The sequence below is a fragment of the Eulemur rufifrons genome, chromosome 16, assembly GCF_041146395.1.
Source record: "Eulemur rufifrons isolate Redbay chromosome 16, OSU_ERuf_1, whole genome shotgun sequence".
Taxonomy (NCBI): Eukaryota; Metazoa; Chordata; class Mammalia; order Primates; family Lemuridae; genus Eulemur; species Eulemur rufifrons.
This window is the reverse complement of record NC_090998.1, coordinates 2,283,247-2,310,785: the sequence shown is the minus strand read 5'-3', so window position 1 is coordinate 2,310,785 and position 27,539 is coordinate 2,283,247. Positions and strand designations below refer to the sequence as shown.

At 52.3% G+C, this 27,539-nt stretch overlaps 1 protein-coding gene across 19 annotated transcripts in view; it reads right to left on the bottom strand.

The window, feature by feature from the left end:
• Positions 1 to 27,539, bottom strand: part of CACNA1C (calcium voltage-gated channel subunit alpha1 C) — a 585,430-nt gene that overhangs the window by 193,876 nt on the left and 364,015 nt on the right. For all 19 annotated transcript variants that reach the window (XM_069489394.1, XM_069489389.1, XM_069489378.1 and 16 more), the window contains exon 5: positions 20,028 to 20,167. In XM_069489394.1, the coding sequence (XP_069345495.1) occupies positions 20,028 to 20,167 (140 nt within the window). The remainder of the gene's footprint in view (positions 1 to 20,027; positions 20,168 to 27,539) is intronic.

Below are 27,539 nucleotides of genomic sequence, written 5' to 3'. Positions count from 1 at the left end.
ACCAGTTCATTGCGTCTGTTTGAAGTCAAAGGAAGCAGAAATCACTTTCCATTGCAGGGAGACCAATTCAGGAAGCACATGAGAAAGGCTCTCCTGACAACCCCCTCGTTTGTCAAATGGAGGAAACGACCCCCTCCGAGGCCGCAGAGCGAGCACAGGAAGGACAACCGTGAGGTCGAGAGCTCGGCTGCTCGCGGGCTCCTCCGAGGCACGCTGAGCACAACCTCTCGGCAGACTCGGTCAGCGGAAGGGGGAGCCGTGGCCCCACGCGAGACGCAGCCAACACGCAGCGTGGGGACCTGTGGCCTTGGGGCCACATGTGGTCTTCTGGGTCTGTCAGTGCAGCCTTTGGGCTGAATCCACATTTCACAGGACAAACCCTTTTATTAAAAGGGGCGCAGCACAGAAAGATGAAGCGTTTCTTGCCGCCTTTGGTGCTTAAAAAAGAACAGCCTTGAAATCAGAAGGCTGCAAGTTTTCCACACCTGTGAGGGGCTGCCCCTGGCAGTCTGAGAAAATAACCCCTCGATTTGAGCTGGCTGTCCCCGCAGAAGGGGAGCAGCCAGCCAGACTGCTTCACCAGAGGTCTGATTAGCCGAATGAGGATGCACTGAGAGGCTGGCCCACCAAAGTGAGTTGTGCCTTTGGTATTTCCCAACCAACTTTTAACCAAATGCAAACCAAATGACAGAGTCACTAGACGGTGAGCAAATCCCGCACTTCCTCAGGAGCCCTTCGTCTCAGAATTGATGCCGCCTGAAAGGAACAGATGTCCCTTAAAACAGGTGAAGGGTACTGTCCTTCCCACGCCCACTAAGCGCCCTGCTGCACCTCGGACTTGGGATGCGGACTTTGAGGGGTGTAGATAAAACGCCAGCCTCGCCCAGAGGGGGAAGCCAGAACGAGGCTTTCCACCTTCAGCCACGTCCGCTGTCTGAGCAAATGCTGCTGGTGGCTCTCTCTTCCCTAACAGAGAAACAGGTGTGCTCAGACTGTAGAAAGCTCCTCCCTGAGGGTCAAGGTTGCCGCCACAGACTGCAATGCCATCCCTCACTCGTGCACCTCCTGGACACCACGAAGCACCCTCCCGACTGCCGAGGGAGGTGGAGGAAGGGAAGGGAAGTGCAGTGCAGTGGTTAGAGCATCGGACCCCCCACCGAACCCCAGCCCCCCCACAGCTCAGCCACGTGTCCTGGGACAAGCTGTGTGGCCTCATAAAGCTGCTGTGATTAAACCACCAATTCAGAGAACAATGTCTGGTCCACGGTCAATGCTGTCCAAGCGACAGCCATTGTTACTCTAAGTGGTCTCTCAAGTGTTAGGTGACACGGGTCTCAGGGAACCCCTAAGGGTGGATGTGCACACACTCACCCAGGATTGTGAAAATGCAGATTCTGAGTCTGTCACCTGGGGTGGGACCTGACTTTGCATTTCTAAGCAGGTCCCAGGTGACACCAAAGCCAAGCTCTGGAGGGTGCCTCTCTAGCCACCCTGGGAGGCCGCGGGAACCCCACCCAGCCTCGCGGAGGCTGTGAGATGCTCTCCAGCAGTGACTGGGTTGTCGCTGGAGGGGATGGTCCTCGTCACATCACTCTTTCAGGAAATTCGTATTTCAGCAAAGCGCACGAAGCTGACATGGGGTGCAGAAAGCGCCACCCACTAACTGGCTTGAGGGTACTACAGGGTTATGTATTAAATTTTTTATTTTTATTATTTTGTAAACATGCTCACTGGGAGACATGTACCTACACCGCCCACTGAGGGGCTTCAGTGACGTGTGCTAGTGGCTGCGCCCCAGCCTCGGAACAGCTGCTCGGCAGGGTCACGGGACAGGCGCTCAGGCACGGCCCAGTCTGCAGCCTTGTGGGGGCCAGTGGCACAGGAGATCCTCCCTCCTGCCGGGGCTTCTGCCGCTGCCTCTTCCCGAGGGGCAGCCAAGGTTGCTGACGGCCTTGGCCGCAGCCATGACTCGCTCGCCTTGGCCCATGTGACCTTACCGACGACTCCCTCCCCTGCGAAACCCTCTTCTCTCCTCCTCTCCACGACAGCACAGTTTCAGTCCTCCGGCTCTGTAATCCTTCGCCTCCCTCATGCCCTTCCTCCCTTCTGGACCCCCCTCTCGTCTGAGGAGCACCACAAAGACAAAGATGACTCGGTCCCTGCCCGTGAGGAGCTTGCAGCTAGACGGGGAGGCAGACGTGGAAACAGCTAATTGCAAAATCTAGTGATGACCGTCCTAAGAATGGTGCCCAAGGGACTGGGAGCAGAAAGGAGAGGCAGACTAACATAATCTGGGAAAATAAGAAAACCGTTCCCAGAGGAACGGACGTAGGCGCTGTGGCCACGGGTGCAGCTGCTTCCTGTGCTTTCGTTGTGTTAATCTTCTACCCTTGGTGCTGCTTTCTCTAAACACACGCACACTCTCTCCTCTCAGAAAGTTCATTCACTTCACTTCCCTCTAAGGGCCATAGTCAGCACGACGTAGACGAGTCCGAATCCGTACTTACGTTTTCTCTGCCTTCTCTTCTGAGTTCAAGGCACGCTTCTCCATAAGCCCACTAGGTATTTCTACCAGGTTGTCCCACTGTCTCCTCACAGTGAAGAAATCGAAGCCTGAACTCATCTCTTCCCTAAAACCCGTCCCCACAAGGATCAAAACCTGGCAGTCAGCTCGTTGCTTCTTCACCAAACGCAAACAGTTCCGCATGCATGACATCCACCACAGCTGTGCTTCCTCCCGCAGCAGCCACAATGGCCTCGGTTCCTCCCGTCCCACCTGGCCCAGCGGGCCGGGCTTCCCGCCTCCACCTCCCCCAGCTGCCGGACTAGCGCGGCAGATCGGCATGACCCAGCCTTGGAGCCGCTCTCACCACACCCTCGCCCTGCTCAGAAACCTGAAACGCCGAGGGCAGCCCCGAATGCCCCGTGCCGAGAGCTGCACGTCGCAGGTGCTCAGTGTTTACTTTCAGAAAGAATGACAACAGCAGAAACAGGGGCACACTCCAGATGATCTGAGGCGGCTGGTGCTTTTTATGAAGGCGAGGCAGGGTCAGGAGCACCACACCGGAGAGTGTGGTGTCCTGGGGTGTCCCTAGGCCTGAACAAGCTGTGCAGGGAGTGGCTGCAGGGGGCAGGCAGGAGGGGGCCCATGATGGCCTGCAGCGAGGGATCTGGGGACAGAAGAACCTGGCCTTACCCTGCTCCCTCCTGCTGAACTCCTGCTCCGCTCTCGCTGCCTGGAGCCAGCTGGAAGCTGCGGACAAGGCAGCCGTGCCCCACCAGGGAGCGGCGTGCAGAAAGGCAGACGGCGGCGGTGCCCTGGAGGAAGCCCGGCAGACAGCACGATGAGCGGCTGTTTGTGTGCCACCGTCACCGTGCCATTAGGCCAGCGGACGCTACCCTATCTGGACGGCGTCTAAGTTTTGTGAGCCAACAAGTCCCCTCCCAGGGAGGGCGATCACATAAATGTCCTCTGACTCTAACTCACTAACTAGCCACCTCTGGGTCCTCATCTTCCGAAGTCATACCTGACTGAGTCTGAAAACAAATGCTCCTATCAGCACCTGCGCTGGTGACAACTGTCACCGTCATCACCATCACCCTCAGGTTGAGACTACTGGCCCATGCTCACTTCTAATCTCCAAGACCCTTCTGCACTGGCTCGAAACTGGACCCGGGGTGACTCTCACAGACCACGTTCTGTGCTTCATTTGGCTGATGGAGCAACAGAGACTTTTAATGGTCTCACAGGTTTAACGGCTTTTCAAAGAAAATAGGCCTAGAACCAGAAGCAGGTAGTTCTCCCCTGGGGTAAGGGGTGAGTTTAGCATGTTGAGCTTCAGAGGTGTCTAATGCCTTTTCTTGCTGGAAACCAGTCTTCTAACAACGAGGGGAAGAACTCTTGTCTGGATAGCTTTCCTGAGGTGTCAAGTTTTAACATATTTGCATATTCTTATCAGGATGTCTTTATTCATTAGAGATTTTCATTTACTTTTAATTAAACCTTTCCATACTCATAAATCCTGCATCCCACATGTGGCTTGATGAATGCTAAAGGAGCGCTGTTGTCCTAGGGACGGGATGGTATATATTTGGTTGCCTAATAAATTAAAGACTTTAAGGGTAATTAAAATATCAACCTTCATGTTGATTTAACTTTTTTGATATTAGCAATATGGGGTGGAGAGAGAAGCTCAGAGAAAAATATGTAAAAGAAATCCTGATGTTAAGAAGAAAATGACAAAGGGTGAAATGGAGACAAGATGATCTAAAGCAAATGACAACAATGATAATATTAGCTACCAATTCTTCAGGGTTCAGCACACGCTGGGCACCATGCTAAGTGCTTTGCATCCATCGTTTCATTTAATTCTCCAACCATCTTGATAAAGATAAATGAACTGAAGCTTAGGTAAGACAGATGACTTGTCCCAGATCACACGACTGGGAAATGGTAGAGCTGGGATTAAAAGCTAAGCCAACCTTATGACTTGCACTCCTTAGCCACAGTCCCGGCCAAATGGCACAACACACGCTACACACATGTACCACCCCTGGCCCTGTGCTGTGGCAGATGTTGCTACTGATCGTGGCCCTTGCCCTCTGGTCCCAGATGGGGCCGCACAATCCTCCTCAACAGTGCATCTCTCATGAGAAATCCACTGGAAGGCACTGGATTGTGATCGGCCATCCCTCTGTGCTGCTTCCCTGCTAGATACAAACTGTATTTTCCTGCTGTAGGCAGAAGAGGAGGCAGACCTCTTTTGGCACCTGCCAATGATGTACATGCCTCAGCCTGTACTTTTTATTCTTTTTAAACATTTTTTGAAAAAATCTGTGAAAAACATAGCATACATATAAAAATGCAAGAAAGGAGGATGTTACAGTGTATGATTTGTTGCAAAACAGTCATGTAACTACCAGTCAGGTCAAGAAACAGAACATCACCAGCTCTACAGAAGCCCCACTCACCCCTCCCACAGCAAGAGAACCACTATGTTACAGTTCAGTAACAAGTTAGTATGTAATTCACCACATTAGAAAAAATCAAGTCCACAATGGTAGAAAAAACCATTTCATAAAATTCAGCATCTGTTTACCCCCCACTCTCACACTCTCCCCTGTGCCTCCCGTGCCTTTGATTCTCCGTGCTGGATTATCACAGCTTCTCCTGCCCTCTCTGCAGCTCAGCAACTGTCTTCAGCTGTGCCAAGTCTTCTTTTAAATCCATTCACTGCAGTTTTCATTTTAGCTATTGTATTCTTCATTTCTAAGATTTACAACTGGTTCTTTTCCATATCTTCTGGCTCTTTGGAAAATGACCAATCTTGTCTTTGATCTCTCTGAATATAGTAAATACAGTTATTTTCAAGTCTATTCTGATAATTACAATATTTGGATCCCCTGTGGGTCTGTTTCTGTGGTCTGTAGTTTCTGCCCATTTTCACTGATGTGATTTTGTCTCCTTGTGTGTCCAGTTATTTTGTATCATGAGTGAGACTTTATTTTCACAAAATTGCTTTCAAAATAATTTGAAAACTCTGAAGACAACAAGCTTTCTCCAGAGAGGATTCATATTTGTTTCTATTAGGCATCTTTTCCAAGTTTCAGAAAAGAGTTAGAATATTTTTTCCCAGCATTCCTAATTGTCTTCAGCAGGACAGTTGATCCAAATGATCTCAGCCACCATTTCTGAAAGCAAAGGTGGCCTGTACTTCTTAAGGGAGAAACTACCGGGAAATGTCCTCATTACCATTATAGCTTTTCCTGCCAACCCCACCCTAGAACCAGACAACCGGGTCTTTCGAATGCAAGGACATATTCTAGAACACTGGAAATCTCTGCCAGTCAAATTCCCTTAGTGCCAGACCCTGGACAGAGCTTCCCAGAGGAAAGTTTCTAGGGAGTAGAGGTATGCAGAGTGATTTACCTGGTAAAGAGGTCAAACAGGAGGGAATGGTGGTTTGATTGCATTCACTGCAGATTCTCACTCCTTCCTTCAGAAATGTATGAAAAATGCAGCTTTTGGGAAAATGCAAAATATCTTCATGGTTTTGGTAGCAAATGAGATAGGTGTACTCACTATATGGTTATCAAGTTGGATAAGTTACTAAGATAGCCACCGTTATCATTCCAGTTATTTTTCCAACAAATACCATTCTACCCAGGCAACAGCTTCCTCTTTGTACTGTTCTTGAGGTGGAGTGCAACAGAGAACCAAGCTCGTTCATCCTGGCCAACTTATGGTGACTCTACACTATTAAGTTAATCTTTCTATGCAACTCAAACAAAATGCTCTTAGGATCCCAGACTTACTTCCTAATTCTGGCTCATATCACTGATACATCAATAGGGATGCTGGCACTAACCAAATTGTCTATAGTGGGAAAATATCCATATATTATGACCAGTTTTTAAAAATATATATTTTTGATTAAGTGGGGGAAAATGCCAGGCTATTTCCTCTTCTCCCACTAATAGCTGTGTGACCTTGACAAGTCACGTCACCTTTTGGGTCTAGGTTTCAACATCTTAAAAATGAGGACATTGGATGAGAAAGCTCACTCTGGCTCTAAAATTTGCTGAGCTTTTATTTTCCAAATATCTTAAGAAAGATTCTAGTATCTTTTCTCCCTCCAGTTACTACTGTGCCTTATATACAATAAATCCTCAATAAATGTGTGACAAATGAATTAATATATATCTTATATAGTATAGCATCATGTTATATTAATATAATATACCATATTATACAATGAGGAATACCTTATGTATACTAACATAGTAATAATTCATTTTGTGATCTAAAAATCAAGTACACTTCCATTTCTACCATTTTCAAGTAACTAGTACCAGACTAGCCCTTTCATCATAAAAATTTTTAAAAAACCTGGAGGCTAGGCACAGTGGCTCATGCCTGTAATCTTAGCACTTTGGGAGGCTGAGGTGGGAGGACTGCTTAGTAGAGGCTAGGAGTTCAATATCAGCCTGGGCAACATAGCGAGACCCCACTTCTACAAAAAAATTCTTTTTGAATTAGAGGCATGCTGGCATGTGCCTGTAGTCCCAGCTACTCAGGAGGCTGAGGCAGGAGGATTGCTTGAGCTCAGGCTTACACTTGAGGCTGTACTGTAGTAAGCTATGATCACACTCCAGCCTTGGCAACAGAGTGAGACCCTGACTCTAAAAAACAAACCAAAACAAAACAATAACTGGAAAAAAACAGAAAAGGTTACTGCTTTTTTAAAGTGAACATAAAGCAGCACAGGAGGATAATCTCTCAAGAATTGAAACTCACGAGTGAACACCGTAATTGTCATGGTTCTCTGACTGAGAACAATTCCCTGACTGCAGCACAATGAGCTACAGTCCCAGTGGACCACTCAGTCCCACTGATCCGAGAAGAGATCAGGTCAGAATCTGGGCAGCTGAAGTGCCTGTGGTGGGACATCAGAAAGGAGACAGCCAGGTAGATGAGGGGCCCGAGAAGTTTGGCAGGGGTGGCCTGTGTCCATGGCTTAGAGCTGAGTTGTACATGCGCAAGATGAAACCACTCAGGCATATCAGACAGCAGCTGCTATGGGGTGGAGAGCAGAAAGGAGATACTATAGGTTAATCATTGCTGAGGAAAAAGCAGTGTCAGGAGGTTGGCGTTCTGGCCCTGCCACGTGAAGAGATCTAGTTAACATCTCATTAACACCTTGGGCAATTGACTCAGACACCAGAAAGGGTACATCTTAGGAGTAACAACATTACCCTAGAGTAAGACCTGCTCTAGACCCCACCTGACAAGGCCTAAAACCAAACCCTGGCAAGATCTGAAGCAGAAATGGAATTTGGTGGCTGACGGGTCTGGGTTTTCAACTGGTCTACACCAACAAACATAAAAGCAAGCCCGCAAGTCCACGGTGATCAGCCGGTAATTGATCATACTCTTAAGATGATAACATCCAGAGTCTCCACGATGTATTTTCTATAATTCTAATTTTAGCAAAAAAAAAAAAAAAAATCACTAGATACATTAAAAAATGGGAAAATGTGACCGTCAAGGAAAAAAGCAATCAATAGGAAACAGAAAATGAGATTGTTCAGATGTTGGACTTAGCAGACAAGGATTTTAAAACAGCTGTTTTAGATATATATATGCTGTCTGGAAAGCATCCAGCCATTTCATGTTTTACTTTTCATATTACATGGATGGACACTTTCCAGGTGACACTTTCCAGGTGACACTTTTAAAGAATGAAAGAAAAACATATTCAATGAAATAAATGAGTATATGGTCTCAAAGAGGGCACAGATAGCGAATTCCACAGATAAATGGAAACTATAAAAAGATACCAAATGGAAATTCCATAATTAAAAAGTAATTGAAATGAAAAATTCACTGAATAAGCTTAATGAAGACAGAGATAGAAGAGGAAAAAGTGAGCAAACTGAAAAAACAATCAACAGAAGGGATCCAATCTGTAGGACACAGAGACTAAAAGACTAAAGAAAACTGAACAAAATCTCCAGGGCCAATGGGATGATGTAAAATGACCAAACATATCCATAACTGGAATCCCAGGAAAGAGAACAGTGATATGGGGGCAGAAAAAAATTTTGAAAGAATAATGACCCAAAACTTCCTAAACTTGATGAAAACCTCCAATATATGAATGGATCTGAGAAGGTCAACAAACTTCAAGCAGGACAAATATAATAAAAAGCACAATGAGGAACATCAAAGTCAAACTGCTGACAACCAAAGATAGAGAGAAAACCTTGAAAGCAGTCAGCCACAAAAGGAACACTGGACAAGCGAACCACGATTACAATGTCAACGACTTCTCGTGGGAGACAATGGAGGCCAGGAGAAAACGGAACAATGTCTGAAAGAAAAACCAAAATATCCCTGTTAACCAAGAATTCTATATCCAGCAAAACTATTCTGTAATAAGAGGATGGATGAAGACATTTTCAGGTAAACGAAGGCGGAGACAGTTCGGCAGCAGCAGACCTGCATCACAGAAACCGACGGGTGAAATTCAGGGCGACTGGAAATGACACCAGAAGGAAACTTGGATCTACAGAAATAAACGGATCCAGCAGGACCAGTAAATAAGTAGGCAAATATAAAAGACTATGTTTTATTTTTTTCTTGCAATTGACTTAAAAGACCACGGGCTGTTTACAGTAAAAATAACAACACTGCAGGGTGGGGCTATGATGTATGTGTAAATAAAAGATGTGGAACAATCTCGCAGGATGGGGGTGAGTAAATGAACTTATGCTACTTTAAGGCTGTTACATCTGTGACCATACACTTAAATATGTGAACTTTATTGAAAATAAATCATGCTTCAATAAAGTTATTTTAAAAATCAAGTATAGAAGGTCCCTTTCCTCTGATCAGTCCAGCTGGTGGCTGAGACACGCGGGCAGGGAGCCGCATCCACAGAGCACTGGCAGCTACCGTTTGCCAGATGCTTCCTGCACGGTGAGCGCCATTCTAATGCTTCACAAGCGCTTACTTATTTAGTACTCACAACAGCTCCATGGGGGCGGTGCAATTTTAATCCCTATTTTATAGATCAGGAAACTGAGACACATAGCTAATAAATGGTGGCTCTGGGAATCTGAACCTAAGTAGTGGGGCTCCACCGTCGACGTCCTTAAACACTAACTGTCATGAATCAGCCGAGAGAAGGAACCAGGAACACACGGGCTCATGCTCTACGCACTGCCCTCTTCCCCGGACACTGGCCTCACTGTGTCTTCTCATTCTCCCCTCATTTTTCTTTCCAACATTTAGAAAGTATGAGTCTCTTATAAGCCCAAGTGACCTTTATTTTTACCATTATTTTTGATTAGTAGTCACTTTGGCTGTTACTTCATGTTTGGGGATCTTCAGGAAAGGGCCAGGCACAAAAGAGTGGATCATGGAGCATCCTGAGCCTAAGAAGCTCCCCTGTCTTGTGATTATCCTGCCACTTGCCATGTGTGGCCCTGGGCTCATGGCGAGCGCTCAGTAGACACCTGCTGACTTACTGGAGGGCCTGTTCTCCGCCTCTGGACTGTCGGATTGCCAGGCCCCGAGAGCTGAACGGCTGAAAGGATCTGCCCAAGGTCACGTCCTGTCGAGGACACTAATTCCAGGTCTGGAATTAGTGATTAAAAAAGAAACTCCCGGTCACTGCTGTTCTCTATCATGGAAGCACAGATGATCATGCTCAGAGGAATTTTAGGGCTAATAGAATGTCACAGATGGGGAAGCCATGCGGTGCTACCCTGCCAGGGCAGCTGCCTGTCTTCCAAACAACACAGACCCCAGTCCTGGGGGAGTTATTCCCAACTGGAAAATAGTCTGGACCCATCTCTGTTCATTACTCTGGGAGAAGCACTTGGGGCCGGATTTGCCTACCTCTAAATTAGGGCTAATGTCCCTGCCTCCCCGGGCCACTGGGCCGATTAATCAGCTAATCGAGCTCTTTGAGTCTGAAAGCCTCATCCTGGTACTGAATAGTGCTTTTAGCTCGTGGTAATCCTAACACTTACCACTGTCTACATTTTGTTCTCAAATCAAAAAGGGACGTTTTCATGACTGGGGAACGTCTGTGTTCAGTAACGTCTGTTCAGTAAACATCGGAGGTTACTGTGTGATTGCTGCATTTTTCGTTATTTTTTTGCCCCACTTTACCTAGAACTCCGAATAATAGAGATTTTCCCAGTTCACTCTTACTCTCATTGACATTCAATAAGCTCTCAGAAAAACTCCGTGGCAGCAGAGACTGGAGCTTTTGAGACATGTTTGTCGTGTGAACTGACCTGGCCTCCCTGTCCCTCCCTTGCTAGTGAAGCAGTGGCTCGTCACAGCCCACAGTCTCCTGCAGGGGCCTCTGTCGCAAGGAGCTCTTGGGGCTTCACAGCTGTCTCCTCCCTGTCCACGCTGCACCTGCCCAGTCTCACTCTGCAGAGCGAGAAGCTGAGGCAAAGCGGCAGCAGGAAACAGAGAGGTCACAGCAGAGCCGGGGCCACACCTGCGCCTGCTCTCCCACCCAGGGGTCCTTCAGAGGCAGCGGGAGGGAGGGGACAGAGCCCCCTAAGCAGAGGGGGAGGGGCGAAGGGACACGTCTGCAGCGGAAGATGAGGCGTCACCGTGGCCTCGTGGCGTCCACTCTCAGCTGCTGAGAACTGGGAAGGAGCTGGCGGTGGGGCCAGGTGTGTGGGACCTGATTCTAAACCGTTCTGTGTCTAGGCGGCAGGCAGCCCGCATCAGGGAGCTAACTCAGTCAGACTCTTCCGAGCAAAGCGGGCTTTCTCCAAAGCCCACCTATTTGGACCACGCAGAGGCCGAGCTGTCCCTCACTGTCCTCCGAGGGCTCTGCTCCGCCGCCTCCGGCAGGAAGGTGGGGACTGCCACTCCCTGGGGCGTGGCTCCCTCCTGGGAGGTGCATGAGGAGCCCTGCGAGCTCCAAGACGCCACGGAACTACAGGGTCCCCTCATGCTCACTATCGGCACCCCCTTTAGATGGCGTCCCTGCTGCTGCCAGGTGGCTGTGGCCGTGGCCATGTAACCTGTCTGGCTGCAGCACTCCTACCTGTGGAATGGAAGCTGGGCGGGACCAGGCTAGTCCCCTCCCACTCAGACACCTGGCTCAGGAAGGTGCTGTGATGCGCGTTGGGGACACGTCTCATCACCTCCTGTTTCAGTGGAAGGAGTGGCAGAGAAGGGGCCAGAAAGGATGTCTGGATGGGGCTGGCCCGAGGGTGGCTCCGCACGTGCCTCATCCTGGCGGACAGCCTTGTGGGCGCCCTCATTTTGGTTTACGGTCCTCGGGCACGTAAGACTCCTTTAGGACAAAAGGGATGAAATGGCAGAAAAGACAAAAGAGAAAGTGAGGGGCAAGAGAGGGCAAGTCCATGGAACGGAAGTGGGGACAGGGCCCGGGCGGAGAGGCCGGGGGTCTGCAGGGGCACGAGGGCTGGTGGGGAGGGGAGGAGCAGGGGGGAGGAAGGCTCGTGGGCCGGCCAGTCCAGGCCCCCCGAGGTACAGGTGCAGGGCAGAGGTCCAGAGGGAGCACTGACCCGCCCAAGGTCACGGGAGGCTGGGTCCTCTGCCCATGTGGCGTGGGAGTGAAGCAACGTGGACTTGAGCCCCTGCTCTGACTCGGGACCTTCTCTGGGACTCCAGCAGGTGTCGGTCTCAGGGGCTGCGTCACATGATTTTGAACGCCTGCTCTAGAGAGACTTCCCCTCTGCACATCTGGACTGCAGAGGTGTCCTTAAATGCAAGTGGGGCAACGAGCTGCCGGCCAGGACCGGGTCTGGGGCCGAGCCCCCTCCTTTCCAGCACAGCGGCGCCAGCCTGGGCCAGGAAAGCCTGTCCTGCGAGCAGCGACGGGGACCGCACATTCACTCAACTTCCCAGAGCAGATTTCAGACAGGACGGCACTGACAGCCTTTCAACCACCGAAGTGTGAAAACACTCAGAGAAGCGGTTTTAGTAGCTCTCACCTGCCCCCGTGGTCTGAGGAACCAGCAGTGCTTGCTGAGCCTGTGGCCAGTCCTAGTCGCTAATCCGCAGGCGTGGAGACCCGTCCCGAGAGGAAACCACGCTGCAGGATGAATGTGGTTCACCTGGGGACTTCGGGGAGTTCGTAACTTTTGCAGCGGGAGTTTTTAAGTCAAGGATTCATTCTATCTATAAGAATTGTTTTAAAAAGAGTGTTTGGTGTTAAGCAGTGTCAGATCCTCTGGCAGAGTGCTCAGGACACCGCAGGGTGCCCCAGACGCGGCTTCCGGGACGGAGGCTGTGCAGGGCGGGGAGAGGGCTGTGGTCTGCTCTGCTCTGGCCCTGACCCCGGCTCTGCTGCCAGCCCCTGAGCCCAGGGTGGGTTAATGAACCTCCCTGGAATTCAAGATCCACCGTCGGTTCTGACACTTCTCCGTAGATTGCCAAGACGTCTGGCTCGCTCTCTCCAACGCAGCCTTCTGAACATGTCCAAAGGCGAGGGAACAGCAGCGGCTGTCCACAAACGGCCTCTTGGGGGGTCATCCGGGACCCAGCTCAGCCTGCTCCCTGCGGGCTCCCCGCACCTGCTTCTTGCCACCTGCACCTCCGCTCCTGTGGTGGGACCTGGGTGCTGGCTGGGGGTGGCCTGTGTTGGTGACCCAAACGAATGAGATTTTCACCCCCAAATGTCCTTCCATCTCCATCCCTCCCTCTTTCACATAAACCTCAAGCCTCGTCTCTGATTTGAATCCATTTCATCATCTACACTATGCAAATCAAGTAATTATACACCTGGCTCTCAGATGTGTTTTTGGTCTCAGGTTGTTACTTAACTCTTTATCTTTTAATGACTATTCTTATATTTAACAATATTTATGAGTATTATTTCTTTTAAAGTATATCTGTTGTCTCTCAATAATGATGTTATCGTATATTTGTATTCTATATATAGAATGTTAATATATTAATAATAGTGTAACAACTATCACTTAAGTGAGCACTTACCATAAACAAGGCACCATTAAAGAGCTTTGCAGGCATTAACTAGTTTCGTCTTTCCATCAACATGGAATAGGTTCTATTATTGTTCCCGTTTTTTGCAGATGAGGCAACTGAGGCCCAGAGAGGCTTAGTAACTTCCCCGAGGTCACAGGGTAAGTGGCAGGAGCCAGGCTGTCCGATTCAAGAGCGCATGTTCAAAACGACCGTGTCCGAAGTTCTCCCCGCGCCTTCCCTAACGGTGTCCACGCACCAGATGCTGCAGCTGACCGACCGCTGCTCATCTGTGTACAGGAGACAGTCCTCACCCGAGCAAGGAGAGATGGAAACATCCCTTCAGCGTTCCTTCCCACCTCTCAAGAAGGAAGCAAACGTCTTCCATGCTGTGTACTTCCAGAAATAACACTTTTAACGGAAAAAAGGGACGTCCTGAGAAAGCTGATCTTATAAAAATTCACGTATTAGGAAAATCGTATCCCATGAAAAGTCTTCTGGGCATTCAGGTGTCCTGGCAGAGGGAGTGTGTCCTGTCCATCTCTGTGTCCCCAGCGCCTTGCTGAGGGCTCGGGTGCGGAGAGGACTCAAGAAATGGTCATGGTGACGGGAAGGTGTTTCCAAGGCTGGGCCGGCCTCGCAGGGAGGCGACTGTCAATCCTTTGTCCTCAGGTCACGTCTGGGCTGCGCCGAGTTTTCATCAAAGACCCCATGGGTCTGGAAGACACTTTCTCACCCCCATCCGCCTGCGCTCTTCGTTCAATCCGTTCCTGAAAGTGCTTCTCCCGAAGAGCATATGGGATTATACGGAAAGGAGGAGATGACCCCTCGCTTTTTGCTTCACAAACATACTCCTTGCAAATAGATTGCAAATATTTAATCACAACTCTATATATTTATTGCTCACATTCATGGTATAACGTTTATTGTTCCATATGGCTCAGCCTTGGGCACAACACGCAGCTTCGCAGCAGTTCTGCTGTGGGGGGAGTGCCTCACAGGCGCTGGGCACTGATTTCCGCTACTGTGGGAGAGTGTGAGGCAAAATGGCCAAATCTTCCAATTGCACAGAATCTCATTGAAAGGGTTAATCTGATTTTCATATCCCTAGCATAATCAGCCCCTAAACCTTGCAGCCTCACTGTGTGCATGGCCAGGGCCATGATTATGCTCCTTCCTTCCCATGATTTCCTGGAACGCCCCCCCCCCCACCCCTCCGCTCATCCTTCAAGTTCCATCCCAAACGCCACCTCCTCCGAGAAGGCTTTCCTGCTTCTCTGTCCCACCCCCATGGTATGGCATCTCCAAAGCACACTCATCATAGCTTATTACCTAAACTTTTTTTCAGCATTTCCAATTGTTATTCTATACAATCATTTTATGAACAACTTTTTCCTTCTACTACACTGCAAGCTCTTTGTGAACACACTTAGCATCTGACTCACTTCTGTATCTGCTATGATATTAGGCTAGCAAAATCTTATGTAAAGTAAGTGCTCAGTGGATTTTGCTGAACAAATTGATAAATGCCTCATGGACTTGTACTCTCACAGCCATCTCTCTTTCCATAATCTGTGATCGTGAGATTTCAATGGCGTTTAGTACATATGTGAGCATTTAAAAAATAAGAACATTTTGGGCCTCTAACACTATTGGTTTTGAGTTGCAGATCTCAAAAACCACCCAATTAACCTATTTGTTACCCAAAATACTCTACATACCACCAACTGTCATGAAGAGCAAGTAAGACAGAAGAGAAGGCCCTTTGGAAGGCTACAGAAGGCGCCTGAGCGAAGGTCTCTGGCATCAGCGTCATGCCACGAGCTGGTCAGTTCTTAGCCCCGCTGTGTGTAGCCACGCCGCTCAGCCACAGGGTCTGTGCGACAATGTCCACTCATTCTACAAGCTTTTATCTGCCATCGTTGTGGACACTGAGGACACAGCCCTGAACAAAACTAACAAACGCTGTTGCCCTCATGGAGGCTGCGTGCCTGAGAGGCCGGGGCCAACAGACCAGTGAACGAGTAAGTGCCCAGTGTGGCAGTGGGTGCAGGAAGAGCAGGGGTGGGCCAGCGGGGCCGAGGGGGCGGCATCTCGGCGGGGGCTGCAGGGTGGGCAGGCACACACGGAGAGCGTGGAGAGCGGCAGGGGGTGTTCCAGACAGGGGCACGGGTGCCCTGCCCGCAGCGGTGTGAGCCTGCCGCGCTGAAGGAAGAGCAGGGGCCGCTGCACGGCAGGGCAGGGAAGGAGGGCGGGGAGGGCAGAGGAGGGAGGCAAGGCCGGAGAGGAGGGCGGGTGGGATCGTGGGGCTGGGGGGACTGTGGCTGTCACTCTGGGTGAGCTGGGGAAGCTGTGGATGCCTCTGCGCAGGGAAGTGGCCTGATCTGACTTGGCGGTGGGGTGAGGCCCAGGCTGTGGCGAGGGCGGAGGCGGAGAAGCCTGCAGGAGGCTTCTGTAATCTCCAGGTGAGCATGGGGATGGTAGGAACAGCCAGGTCCTTGATAAGGTTCACAGTCAAGTTGATGGGATTTTCTGATGGATGGTATGGAGAGAGTGATAAAAAGAAGTCAGTCCAAGATTTTTGGCCTGAGAAGCTGGCAGGAGGAGGCTGACATTTACTGAGATGGGAAAGGCTTTGGGAAGACTGGGAATTCTGCTACGGATATGCCAAGTCCGAGATACTTATTAGCTACCCAGATAGGAAAGGAACGGAGTGGGCAGTTAGGTATACAAGCCCAGTGTTTAGGGAAAGGGTCTGGGCTGCTGACATACAGTTGGTGTTTATTAGAAGATAAACAGATGGTATTTAATGCCCCGAAGCTGGACAGGAGTACAGAGAAGAGGTCCAAGGATTGGCCTGGGAGCTCCCCGATGCTAAGAGGGTGGGAAGATGAGAGGGAAGTCAGTAAAGGATTCAGGAACGGAAAACAAGTGAAGTAAGGGCAGAACTAAGAAAGAACAGTGTCCCAGTAGGCAAGGGACAACAGTTGCTCAAAGACAAGGGACAAGGGACGGTCAGCTGTGTCCAGCACTGAAGACATATCAGTAAAATGGCACCGAGGAACTGACCGCTGGACCCAGTACTGTGCAAGCACCGAGGGCCTTGGCAAGGGGCACCCTGGTGCAGTCCCGGCGGGAAAGCTCGCAAAGCATGCGAGAGGGTGGGAGGACAAGAACTGAAGACCACAGCACAGGCAGCTCTCTCGAGGTGCTGCTAGAATACAAGAGGAGACAACCCAAGCCTGTGAGAAGTGGGAGAAGGAGGCATTCATTCAGGTTTCTAATCACAGGGGACATTGCCGACACCTTTGCAGATGACATCAACTAAACTATCACAGTGTGCCTCTTCACCTGCATCTACGTTCTCCACCATTTCAAAGCTGCATGGACGCGATTCCAGTGGGAAAGGCGAGGCTGGACTGGCCCTGTCTTTAAGCTGCTAGAAGAGTCATCCTCTTTGTATCGGTGACCCTCAGAAACCGAGACACCGTTGTTGGTCCTATGTAAAGGCACGGAGCTATCTGCGAGGCTGCCCACAACTGCAAACCCATCTCAGTGTCACCATCGCTAGTGACAAAACATTCCTGAACTGCATGGCAGGTAACACGAGGGCCCTGCATCTGAGGTGCTGTCCTGTCTTCGTCTTCCTGACGAGGGAATTCTAGGGCGTGTCATCTCTTGCCAACCACCACAGTTTGACCAGCATCCAAGGCACACAGAGACAGGGCGGCTTCCTCAGGAAGGGTCTTCTACGGTGGAGCCCGGGCTACTCCGTCTAATTGAATTCTCCCTTTTAATGCACTGGAGCGTGAGTGCCTCTCAGCCACATTCACTGCTAATTAAGAATCTCTGTACTAGAGCAATTACCGTAGCTGTTTCTGTTGCTAACAACCTCCTCAGCCTCTTTGTGGCAGACTGCACTGTTTCTTCCCAATTATTCACCCATGCTCCTCTGTGGGTACAATACACTTCTTTGTCCCATTATCTCTGGTAGCCGCGTGACTTGCTTTGGCCAGTGCAATGTGAGCAGCTGTGACATAGCCCCATGTCAGCAAAAGCTTAAATCGCTTGTGTGCTCTGGCTCTGTGCACCCCTGGTGAGCGCCTGCCCTCTGCCATGAGAGCAGCGTGGCCCACACGGTGCTGGTCCTTTGACCGGGCTCGGCTCTGGAATTAGATGACACGCAGAACCTGGTTGAGCCCAGAACCCGCTGACCAACATCCTTGTGTACCGTGAGCCAGGCAGAAATGTTTCTGGTTGTTAGCCACTGAGAGTTTGGGACTATTCGTTCTGCAGCAAAAGCTGGCTGATACACTCCTTTATGAGACTGTCAAACTTCTCAATAAAGGACTCTTTATGATATGCCCCAATACACCTAATAGAAATTGCAGGCTCCTAATAAGCACACACGTAACAGGGTAAGATCCATCATGTCCACTGCAGCTTGGCTGGCTCAAGTCCAGAATTAACTTCTAGTTCCTATCACTGGCACGTTGGCCGTTCCATTCTAAGATCCTTAAAGTCACGCTCAAAGTAACTCTCACCCTCCTTCCCACTTCCTGGTTTTGGTGTACTGAGTTATGGCTGATTGACCAAAAAAAACCCCAAATAATTTAGGCTTCAAGAGGGGGACTTAAGGCCGGGCGCGGTGGCTCACGCCTGTAATCCTAGCACTCTGGGAGGCCGAGGCGGGTGGATCGCTCGAGGTCAGGAGTTCGAGACCAGCCTGAGCAAGAGTGAGACCCCGTCTCTACTAAAAATAGAAAGAAATTATCTGGCCAACTAAAATATATATATACAAAAAATTAGCCGGGCATGGTGGCGCATGCCTGTAGTCCCAGCTACTCGGGAGGCTGAGGCAGTAGGATCGCTTAAGCCCAGGAGTCTGAGGTTGCTGTGAGCTAGACTGACGCCATGGCACTCACTCTAGCCCGGGCAACAGAGCGAGACTCTGTCTCAAAAAAAAAAAAAAAAAAAAAAAGAGGGGGACTTAAGTCTTGGCTATCATAGAGACTGTTTCTGTTTCTAAGTTCCCCCAAATGGCTCAGGCCGAGCAGAGAAAGTCGGCCTTAGCTGTGCTTGTGCCGCTTGGCTCTGTGCTCCTTTTGTTCAGGGAGTCCCATTGCATCCAAAACAGCCAAAACCCTGGTTTCATTTACTCAGCAAACTCCCCGCCTTATTAGAGACTGAGCTAGGTGTTGTGCAGGAATCAGCAGCAGTACAGGGCACAGTTCTGGGCTTCAAGGGGCTCATAATGTAGTTGAGGAGACAGGGTATGTGTGTAAAAATCTAAGACAATTCACAGGTATATACGGCTTAATTCTTTACAAGAGGTGGTGCTGTGCGGTAGGAAAGAGTTGGTCTGGAGTTCAGGGGACCCAGTGCCAGTCCTGGCTCTGCTGCTCTTAACAGTTAATTCAAGTCACAGGAAAAGTTTTTCACGATTCTCAGCATGCACAAAAGGGAATGAACAGGTTAGTATAAGGTCCCTCACGTTTCTATGGTTCTATGACCCTAAGAGATACCACCAGCAGCACGTGTAGCTCAGCGCTCCATGCACGTACGGTTGGGAGAGAGGCTGTGTGCTCGGGGGGTGGGGGGGGCGGTCTCCCTGCCCCTCACCACACTCTGAGCTCATCTGCTTCCAGCCCATCTCAGGAGTCCCCTAAGTCTTGAGTCTGAGCTAGCCCAGAAATCGGATGGAGCTAAGTTGCAAGTGTAAAATCTCCACAAACAAGCCCAGAATTGTTCTCAGACACAACACGTGGGACACGGAAGAACAGGAGGAGTCCACTAAAGCTGACTTTGCCCCCAGGAGCACCCTGGGCTGAGGTTTGCGGAAGCCACTTTGTGCAGAGCCCGGGCGCGTCCGCAGTGGGGCCGGCTCCCAGAGCAGAGGCAGAAGGGGGTTGCCCGCATGAGTGATGTCTGGATAGATAATGCCTCTTCGAAGGCCTTCGCCTGATGCAGAGAGCTGAGCACCCTCTCCTTGGGAGAAACCAGTTCTCATGACGGGCATTGTGTCCCTAAATAGGGCCTGGGATGCCCTGTTTGACGTGAAAGGAGGCAAGAGCTGGGAGAAATGGCAGAGTAGAACTTTCAGAACATCTACTGATGCTCTTCTGACTGGTCTTTGGAAAATACAGAAAATAGCGATAATCTCATTGGCTAAAATGCCCTGGAGCTGGAGGATTAGCCCACTTTGCTCAGCCGGCTCTTCTCTGCAAACACGTAGACCCCCAGCCAGGGCCTTGCAGGGTCGCTCAAGGGCTACGGAGTGTCTCCTTTGTGCAACTGTCTTTATTTGACTATGTCACTGCTGGGCACTTTCTCCAGGGGTTTACGGGGCTGGGACCACAGCGTGTTTTAAGGTACTTACATCAGAGATGGGTTCTTTAAATGAAGGAACTCATTTTTTAAAAAAACCTCCATTTGTACAGAATCAGGTTCCTTTGCAAAGTGCCCTTGGCAATTCAGCGAAGGCAGCGGAAGGTGGTGACAAGGTAAGGCTGTAAACAAGAACAGCGGCTTTACTTACTTGGCACTCCGGACACCAGCCTCAAGGGGCGCAGCACGCGGAAAGCCCTCAGCGCCTTCACATCGAATCCAGCCCCTTTCCCTCCTAGGGCATTCGCCCCGTCTGCTTTGGTTGCTTGTTCCAAAATTGCACTAAAAAGCCTAGAAGAGAGGAAAGAGAGAAGGAGCTGTCAGGACCGCGTTTCACGGCCCAGCTGGGGCTCTGACCTCCGAGAGAAGCCTGGAAGAGCAGTCTGCAGGCGTCCCCAGTCCAGGACCGTGCACGAGTCTGTAGGCTGACGGTCCCCAGTGGGGAGCTCACTCACGTGTAACCCCAGCAGGAGGTCTGAGCGAGGGGAGGGGCGGGCCCTGCAGTCAGAACAGCATGAGAACTTGTCTAGTTTTGCGTGAGCCGAACAAAAGCGGGAAGCAGGTGTTTGCCGTCCGTGCCTGTCACCTTGCGGTGCCCTCTGCCCCTCCACGGCATCCCAGCTCCCCTCCGTGGGCACCAGCAGCCACATCCTCTCCCCCGCTGCCTACCCCTTCCTCCTAACAACCCCTCTCTCTGACTGGTTCCTGGGCACAAACAATGAGCCCAGAGAAACCCACTCTGGGCGGGCGCGAGCCGCTCAGGAGACACACGCGGAACGAGCAAATGGATGGCCGGCGGTGAATGGAAAGGGTCAGGTGGAGCAGAACCGCACACGCAGGACGCGACTGCAATGTGGGAATTTCAGCCCTGCCGCCTCGTGTCTGTGCAGGTGGATTCACTCCTCTAAACGTGAACACCTACTATGTGCCAGGCACCGATCTAGACGTGGGCTACAGCCAAACAAAGTCCTTACCCTCACGGAGTTTGCATTCTTGGGGGAAGACAGAGGGTAGACTGAGCAGTCCGTGAACAGATGCTGCACGGTGTGAGCAGTAAGCGCGAGACAGATGTGCGGGCAGGGGCTCTGCGGGGACAGGCGGGGGCGTCCTGTCCACAGGAGGAGGCTGGGCCATCTGGGCAGAGACCTTCGGGAAGCAAGGGAGGGACCCACGAAACTCTCTGGGGACCACTGCAGGCAGAGCAGGCAGGCGGTGCTGGGAGGAGGCCAAGGGAGGCCATGCTGTGTGTCAGAGCCACGACTAGCTGCAGCAGGGCAGGGAAACGGGGAACTGTGGGAGAGGACACTGGAGAGGAAGGCGGGGACCCCATCAGGCGCCCGTTTTTTCCTCTAAGATAGAAGCATCGGGGGATTCCAAGCAGGAGAGCTCTGACTAGTTCTAAAAGAATCGCTGTGATGTTGTGGGGCGGCCACAGACAGGCTGCTGAGTGATCCAGGCGGGAGATGCGGGGGCCCAGCCCAGGTGGCAGTGGTGGAGGTAGCAAGAAAAAGTCGGATATCGGATTGATCTCAAGCTAGAGCTGATGGGACTGGCTGATGGAGTAACGTGAGGTGTGAGAAAGAAAGAGGGACCAGAGAAACTCCCCCAGTTTTGGCTTGAGCAACTAAAACGCTGAGATAGGGTGGAGCGGATGTCAGTACTATGAACGTTCGCACCCGGAGTCGGCTGGACGGCGGATGGACAGCTTGAGCCAGCTCTCCTGTGCCTGGAGGTCAGGGGAGCCCGGGCTGGGGACACATCTGGGTAGGTGAAGAGGTTGTACTGAACGTTAAATCAGAGGAGGTCACCTAGGAGGCTCCCGTAGAAAGTGAGGATGTGAAAGGACTGGCTCTCGGGTGCTCCCACATTGAGGGGAAACCGGCCCAGGACACTGACAAGGAGTGGCCTGGGGGACAGGAGGAGGGGGAGGACGGTGCCCCACAAAGAGAGTGGCAGAGAGAGGACAGTGGCCTCAGATGCTGCAGAGACACAGCTGGGCAACGACTGCTGGATCCAGCGATGTGAAGACCATTAGACCCTGGAAGCATCCGTGTTGCGGAGCGATGGGGACGCAGGTTCAGCAGAGAAGCTGGAGACAGTGGGGCCGGACCCCCCACCCAGCGGGAATGTAACGTGAGCCGCAGCGCGACTCGGCTGTGCTGCCAGCCACAGTGAAAAACAAAAACAGGTGAAGGTAACTGTGATGACGTTATTTAACCCCACAGAGCCAAAATACTATCATCTCAACGTAAATATAAAATGTTATTCACAAGATATTTGTCATTCTTTGTTTTGGGCTAAATCTTTGAAGTATGTGGCATATTTTACACCGTATACAGCATCTCTCAATTCAGATTGGCCACATTTCAAGCGCCAAATGGCCACATGTGGCTACTGTGCAGACAACTCTTTTGAGGAATTTTGCTGTAAGTGAGCAGAGAAAAAAAGGTGGTTACCAGAAGTGGGTGTGGGGTCCAGAGAGTTCTGTTTGTGAGCGGGAGACAGGACAGTCCGTCTATATGGGATGGGAATCCCCCGAGGGAGACGGGACGCGGGAGGGAACAGTCACGTCTACATGGGACGGGAATTCCCCGAGGGAGACGGGACACGGGAGGGAACAGCCACATCTACCTGCGACGGGAATCCCCCGAGGGAGACGGGACATTGGAGGGAACAGTCACGTCTACATGGGACGGGAATTCCCCCGAGGGAGACGGGACGCGGGAGGGAACAGTCACGTCTACATGCGATGGGAATCCCCCGAGGGAGACGGGACATTGGAGGGAACAGTCACTGATGTCCTTCAGCAGCTGAGGAGGGGCCCGTGCTCATGGAGGGTGTCAGCCCTAGGGCAGCGGCTATCTGTCCTGGTTCAGGGAGGAAGACGTGGTCGTGGGGACACAGGAAAGCTCCCTCTGGTGGCACCTGTTTTCTCGGGGAAGCAGGCAGCCAGGCCCTCAGCTGAGGGGTGAGAGGGGAGGGAACTGGAAGTTTGAGGAGCGAGGAAAAGGTGTGAAGAACCATCTGGGAAGTAGAAGAGCAAAGGGACTGGGGACCGGTGTCACAGAGGCCTCCTGGGGCCTGGTGGCCCTGCGTGGGGAGGGGGACTGCTCAGCTTTGCGTAGTTCCTGGCAGCATAGATCTGTCTAGTTGGATGCGATGGGGGCTGGTGCTTTCCAGGTGTGTGAGGCACGGGAAGAGAGGAATGAGGAAGCTGAGAGCAGCGCGAGCGAGTCTGTCTGAGCTGGCCGGAGGGAGGGGGACCTGAAGGAGGAGGGAGGGGGACCTGAAGGTGGAGAACGTGGCAGGATGAGGCGGTGGAGGAGGGAGGGGGACCCGAAGGCAGGGGTGGAGAACGTGGCAGGATGAGGCGGTGGAGGAGGGAGGGGGGCCCGAAGGCAGGGGTGGAGAACGTGGCAGGATGAGGCGGTGGAGGAGGGAGGGGGACCCGAAGGCAGGGGTGGAGAACGTGGCAGGTTGAGGTGAGGGAGGGGGACCCGAAGGCAGGGGTGCAGAACGAGGCAGGATGAGGTGAGGGAGGGGGACCCGAAGGCAGGGGTGCAGAACGAGGCAGGTTGAGGTGAGGGAGGGGGACCCGAAGGCAGGGGTGCAGAACGAGGCAGGATGAGGTGAGGGAGGGGGACCCGAAGGCAGGGGTGCAGAACGAGGCAGGATGAGGTGAGGGAGGGGGACCCGAAGGCAGGGGTGCAGAACGAGGCAGGATGAGGTGAGGGAGGGGGACCCGAAGGCAGGGGTGGAGAACGTGGCAGGTTGAGGCGGTGGTGGAGGGAGGGGGACCCGAAGGCAGGGGTGGAGAACGTGGCAGGTTGAGGCGGTGGTGGAGTCGGGCGCGGAGGGCGCAGGGGAAGACGCTGGTGAGAGCAGGAGGCGGCACTGGGGAGTGTGGGGCTGGGCTGTCAGCTACGACAGGGATACTGGCGGCTGCGGCGGAGTCAGGCTCCCTGGAGAGGCAGCTGTCCAGGAACCAAGAAGCCGTCAGGGAGATGATGGGTGAGGAGCGAGGGCTGGAGCAGGTTGGTGTCGAGACCGGGTGTCCTCAAGCCACGAGGAGCAGCGACACGCAGGTGTGCAGAGGGCTGCGATGAAGAGACGCAGGGTGGAGGGTCTGCTGACACACACGGCAAAGCTGGGGCCGCGGAGGAAGGGGCGGTGGTCTGAATGCAGAAGTGAGGAGCGGGCAAGGCGCTCCGGAATGCCAGGGCTGAGAGAGGAAGCTGCGCGCTCAGCACAGAGCCAGAGGGGAGGGTCGGCTACCTGGCCTGTAAATAAAATTTCATTGGGGTTCAGTCACGCCCCGTTCAGCCCCCGTTCAGCCCCCGTTCACACACTGCTGTTTGCCGGTGCAGGGCACAGCTGAGCAGCTGGAACATGCCTGGCTCACAGGGTGGAAATCCGCACCTGGCCCTTTCCCCCTGAACGGGCGATGGCCACGGGGAACAGCGGGCGCGGAGGAAGGTGGCGAGAGAAGGGTTAGATGCGAGGGCGCACACGGCCACGTGAGAACAGGAGTCTGGGGGATTCGAGCGGACCCAGGAATCCTGGGCTTTCTGTGATAACCAAGAAAAACAGGGCAGGGGCAGGGCACGCAGCGGCACTTCCTGTCCTTTATGCCTGGGATGACTATACAGAGTCCCTGTCAGCAGAGTCCGTGCTGGGTCGAAGTCTCTCCACTAGTGGGCCTGGGTCCAGGAGGAAGCCCAGGTGTCATAACTGGGTCCCCATATCAGACTGGAACTGAGCCAGGGTGACTTTGATTCTTGAGCAATAGGCTTGGGGCCCTTAAATGACATATGCCCCAGGGAACTGGACCTAGGAAGTGGGGGCTGCTGCTGGCGGCTTGGCCTGGCAGAAGCTCAGATCCAGGTGGGGCTGAGCCATGAGGGGGTCTAGGTGAAGGATTTTCAAACTGGGCTCCTAGAAGCCCCTACGGACTTGTCAAGGCGATGGGCTGGGGCTTAGTGGAGGAGGCTCTGGCTCCTCGACCCTCGATTTAACAGAGCAGCCTCCCTTTTATCTGTTCTATGTAACTGGGCCATCGAGTAAGACTCTGACGTGGGTTCTGTAGTTAAGGTAAGTCCGACCACCCTGGCCACACAACATCTGGTCTCTCTCAGCTCTGCCCCTCTTTCTCCTCGGCTTGGCAACTGGCGGTTTCACAAGTTCGTTGGGATGCTCGAAGCCCAGGCAGAAGCTGCCAGGACAGGGGAGTGGGCTCCTCTCTCCACAAGGGAAATGTTCTTTGCACTCAAGTCTAGAAACCTGAGGAAATGAAGACCAGTTTGCAAATTTGTAAAACAACGTTCCAAATCCAAACCAGATTTCGTTCCTAGTATTTCCTGGAAGAAAGCAATATGCTTATCGGAGTACAAGATGTTCACAAACTATTATTCAGTGAGAGCAGTGGAGACTGGATGACTTTTTGCTCTTTTAACCCCTGCCCCAACTTGAGACTCTTTATTAAGGATCTGCTTTTAATTTTAGAGGAGCAGAAAATTCAGTGTAGGAGGTGTTCTTGGCTTGCAGTGGCCGGCGAGCCACAGCTCCCTGCTCCCACGGGTCGGGCTGGGCTGGGCACTGCTCCAGGACGCCAGGCTGGCAGATGTGCGGCGGGCAGTAGAGCCTTTGAAAGAGGAGGACAGAGTGGTGCCAGAGGGCGCAGAGAGTGGGCAAGGCAGGGCCGCGGCACAGTGAGGGAGGCAGGGACGTGACGCAGCCGTGGCGGCTGCAGCGGGATCTCCCGGGCAGGATCCACTGAGGATTCCACGGCTCCAGGGCGGGGAGGGAGAGGGGGCTGAGAGCCCACCACAGTCCCTGCGCGTCACTCAGCAGTCCCACCTCCCATCACACCACGGAGACACCTCTGCCTTAAGGACATGCCTCCTGTCATGTGCCACCAGAAAGGCAGTGCGGAGACGAGAAGGGGCTCAGTCTGGTATGCGGGCAGCCGGCAGGCGAGCCTACCCTTGCCGGGGCAAGCCAGGCTCCCCTCTGATTTGTAGGAGGCCAGAAGAAACCTCCCCCTAAGCAGCTACAGAGGAGGGGCCGAGGAGAGCAGATCTTTCCCAAGAGACAAGAGACAAAGGCATATCCACTTAATATTGAAGAGAGGGCAGGAAAGAGAGGCATGGCTGAATGGTGAGCTCTACCCTCTGGGGATGGCAGGTCATTGTTCTGGTTGGAAGGGTGAGCTGAGATTTAGACTGGATGGCAAGCCCCTAGGACCGAGATCCCTGGAGAAGAGAAATGAGGTGACAAATAGGGCCAAGTGTGAGATCAATGGGGAAAAAAACTCAAAGGGTTACGGTGAACCATAAGCTGAGCAAGTGCTAGCATCATCACCTCTGTGGCTTAAAAGGCCAGACATGACCAGGTGCAGTGGCTCATGCCTATAATCCCAGTGCAAGAGTTGCCTTGAGGTTAGGAGTTTGAGGCCGTCCTGGGCAACTTAGAGAGACCCTGTCTCTACAAACAAGTTTTTAAAAAATTAGCTGGGCAAGGTGATGTGCACCTGTAGACCCAGCTACTCGGGAGGCTGAGCCAGGAGGATCACTGGAGCCCAGAAGTTCAAGGCCACGGTGAGCTATGATGACACCACCGCACTCCAGCCTGGGCAACAGAGCAAGACCCTGCCTCTTAAAAAAACAGTCAAACAGAGACATCTTTTAGAGGCGTGTCAAATCTGGATGCGCCCCCCCTTTTGTCAGCCCCCAGGGAGATGTGACGGGTACCTAGGCTGACCTCACAAAACGTCTGCCCCTGTGGTCGTGGGGAGGAGCAGCAGCGTAAGGGATGAATCGAGGAGGTGTGGGCAGGCCACGCACAGCCTCCCGGTGCAACTGAGGCACCGGCCCCTCCCAGAGCCCTCCCAGGCCCCCCCAGGCCCCTGTCCGATGTCTGCCCTGTATTCCTGTCTCCACCTCCTGTGCTTGGGCAGAGCACAACAGAGTCGACTCCAGCTCATTCCAAAATGTAGCGTTTTTGCCTAAACAAAATTCATCCCCGCAAGTCACCCTCATCTCTCCGTTCCCAGAAGCATCAGGTCTCCTTCCTGAGGCCCTGTCCTAGGTCTGTGCGAAAGGCTCCCAGGAGACTGAGGCCTTGAAAAAGACGCTGAGTTTGAAAAGGGATTTAGGGGCGTGTGGAGCACAAACCTGAAGGGCCTTTGCCGGGGTTTACCGAGTTCATGCACGCGTTTGTTCAGCTCCTAGTTTCCCTGGCATGAACAAAAGCAGCGAAGTCTCCAGACGGCCGCAAGAGCGCCCTGAGTGCTGCGAGCCGGACCAATACCTGGCTAGCAGGCTAGCAACGCCGATGACCTCAGCACTCCTAAGGTCAGGTCACTCAAATACCCCTGATGTTCATGTGGCTAAAGTGCGTCATTCACTGGCCAGGCAAAATGAGGCAACAGAGAGAAAGCCCTAGCACAGTTCCAACAGCCCACGTGAGCCGTCCAGATGGCCAGAGACGAGGAAATAACTTGTAAATGATCTCGATGTGCTCCTGTGTTATTTCCTGCAGTGAAGGCCGGGCGCTCCCACGAGACCGAACGGCCAGCGCTCCGGAGAAGCCCCTCGGCCGACGCCTCCACCGGGAGGCACAAAAGACTCGCTGCCGACACTCTGATCTCGACACCGAATGACTG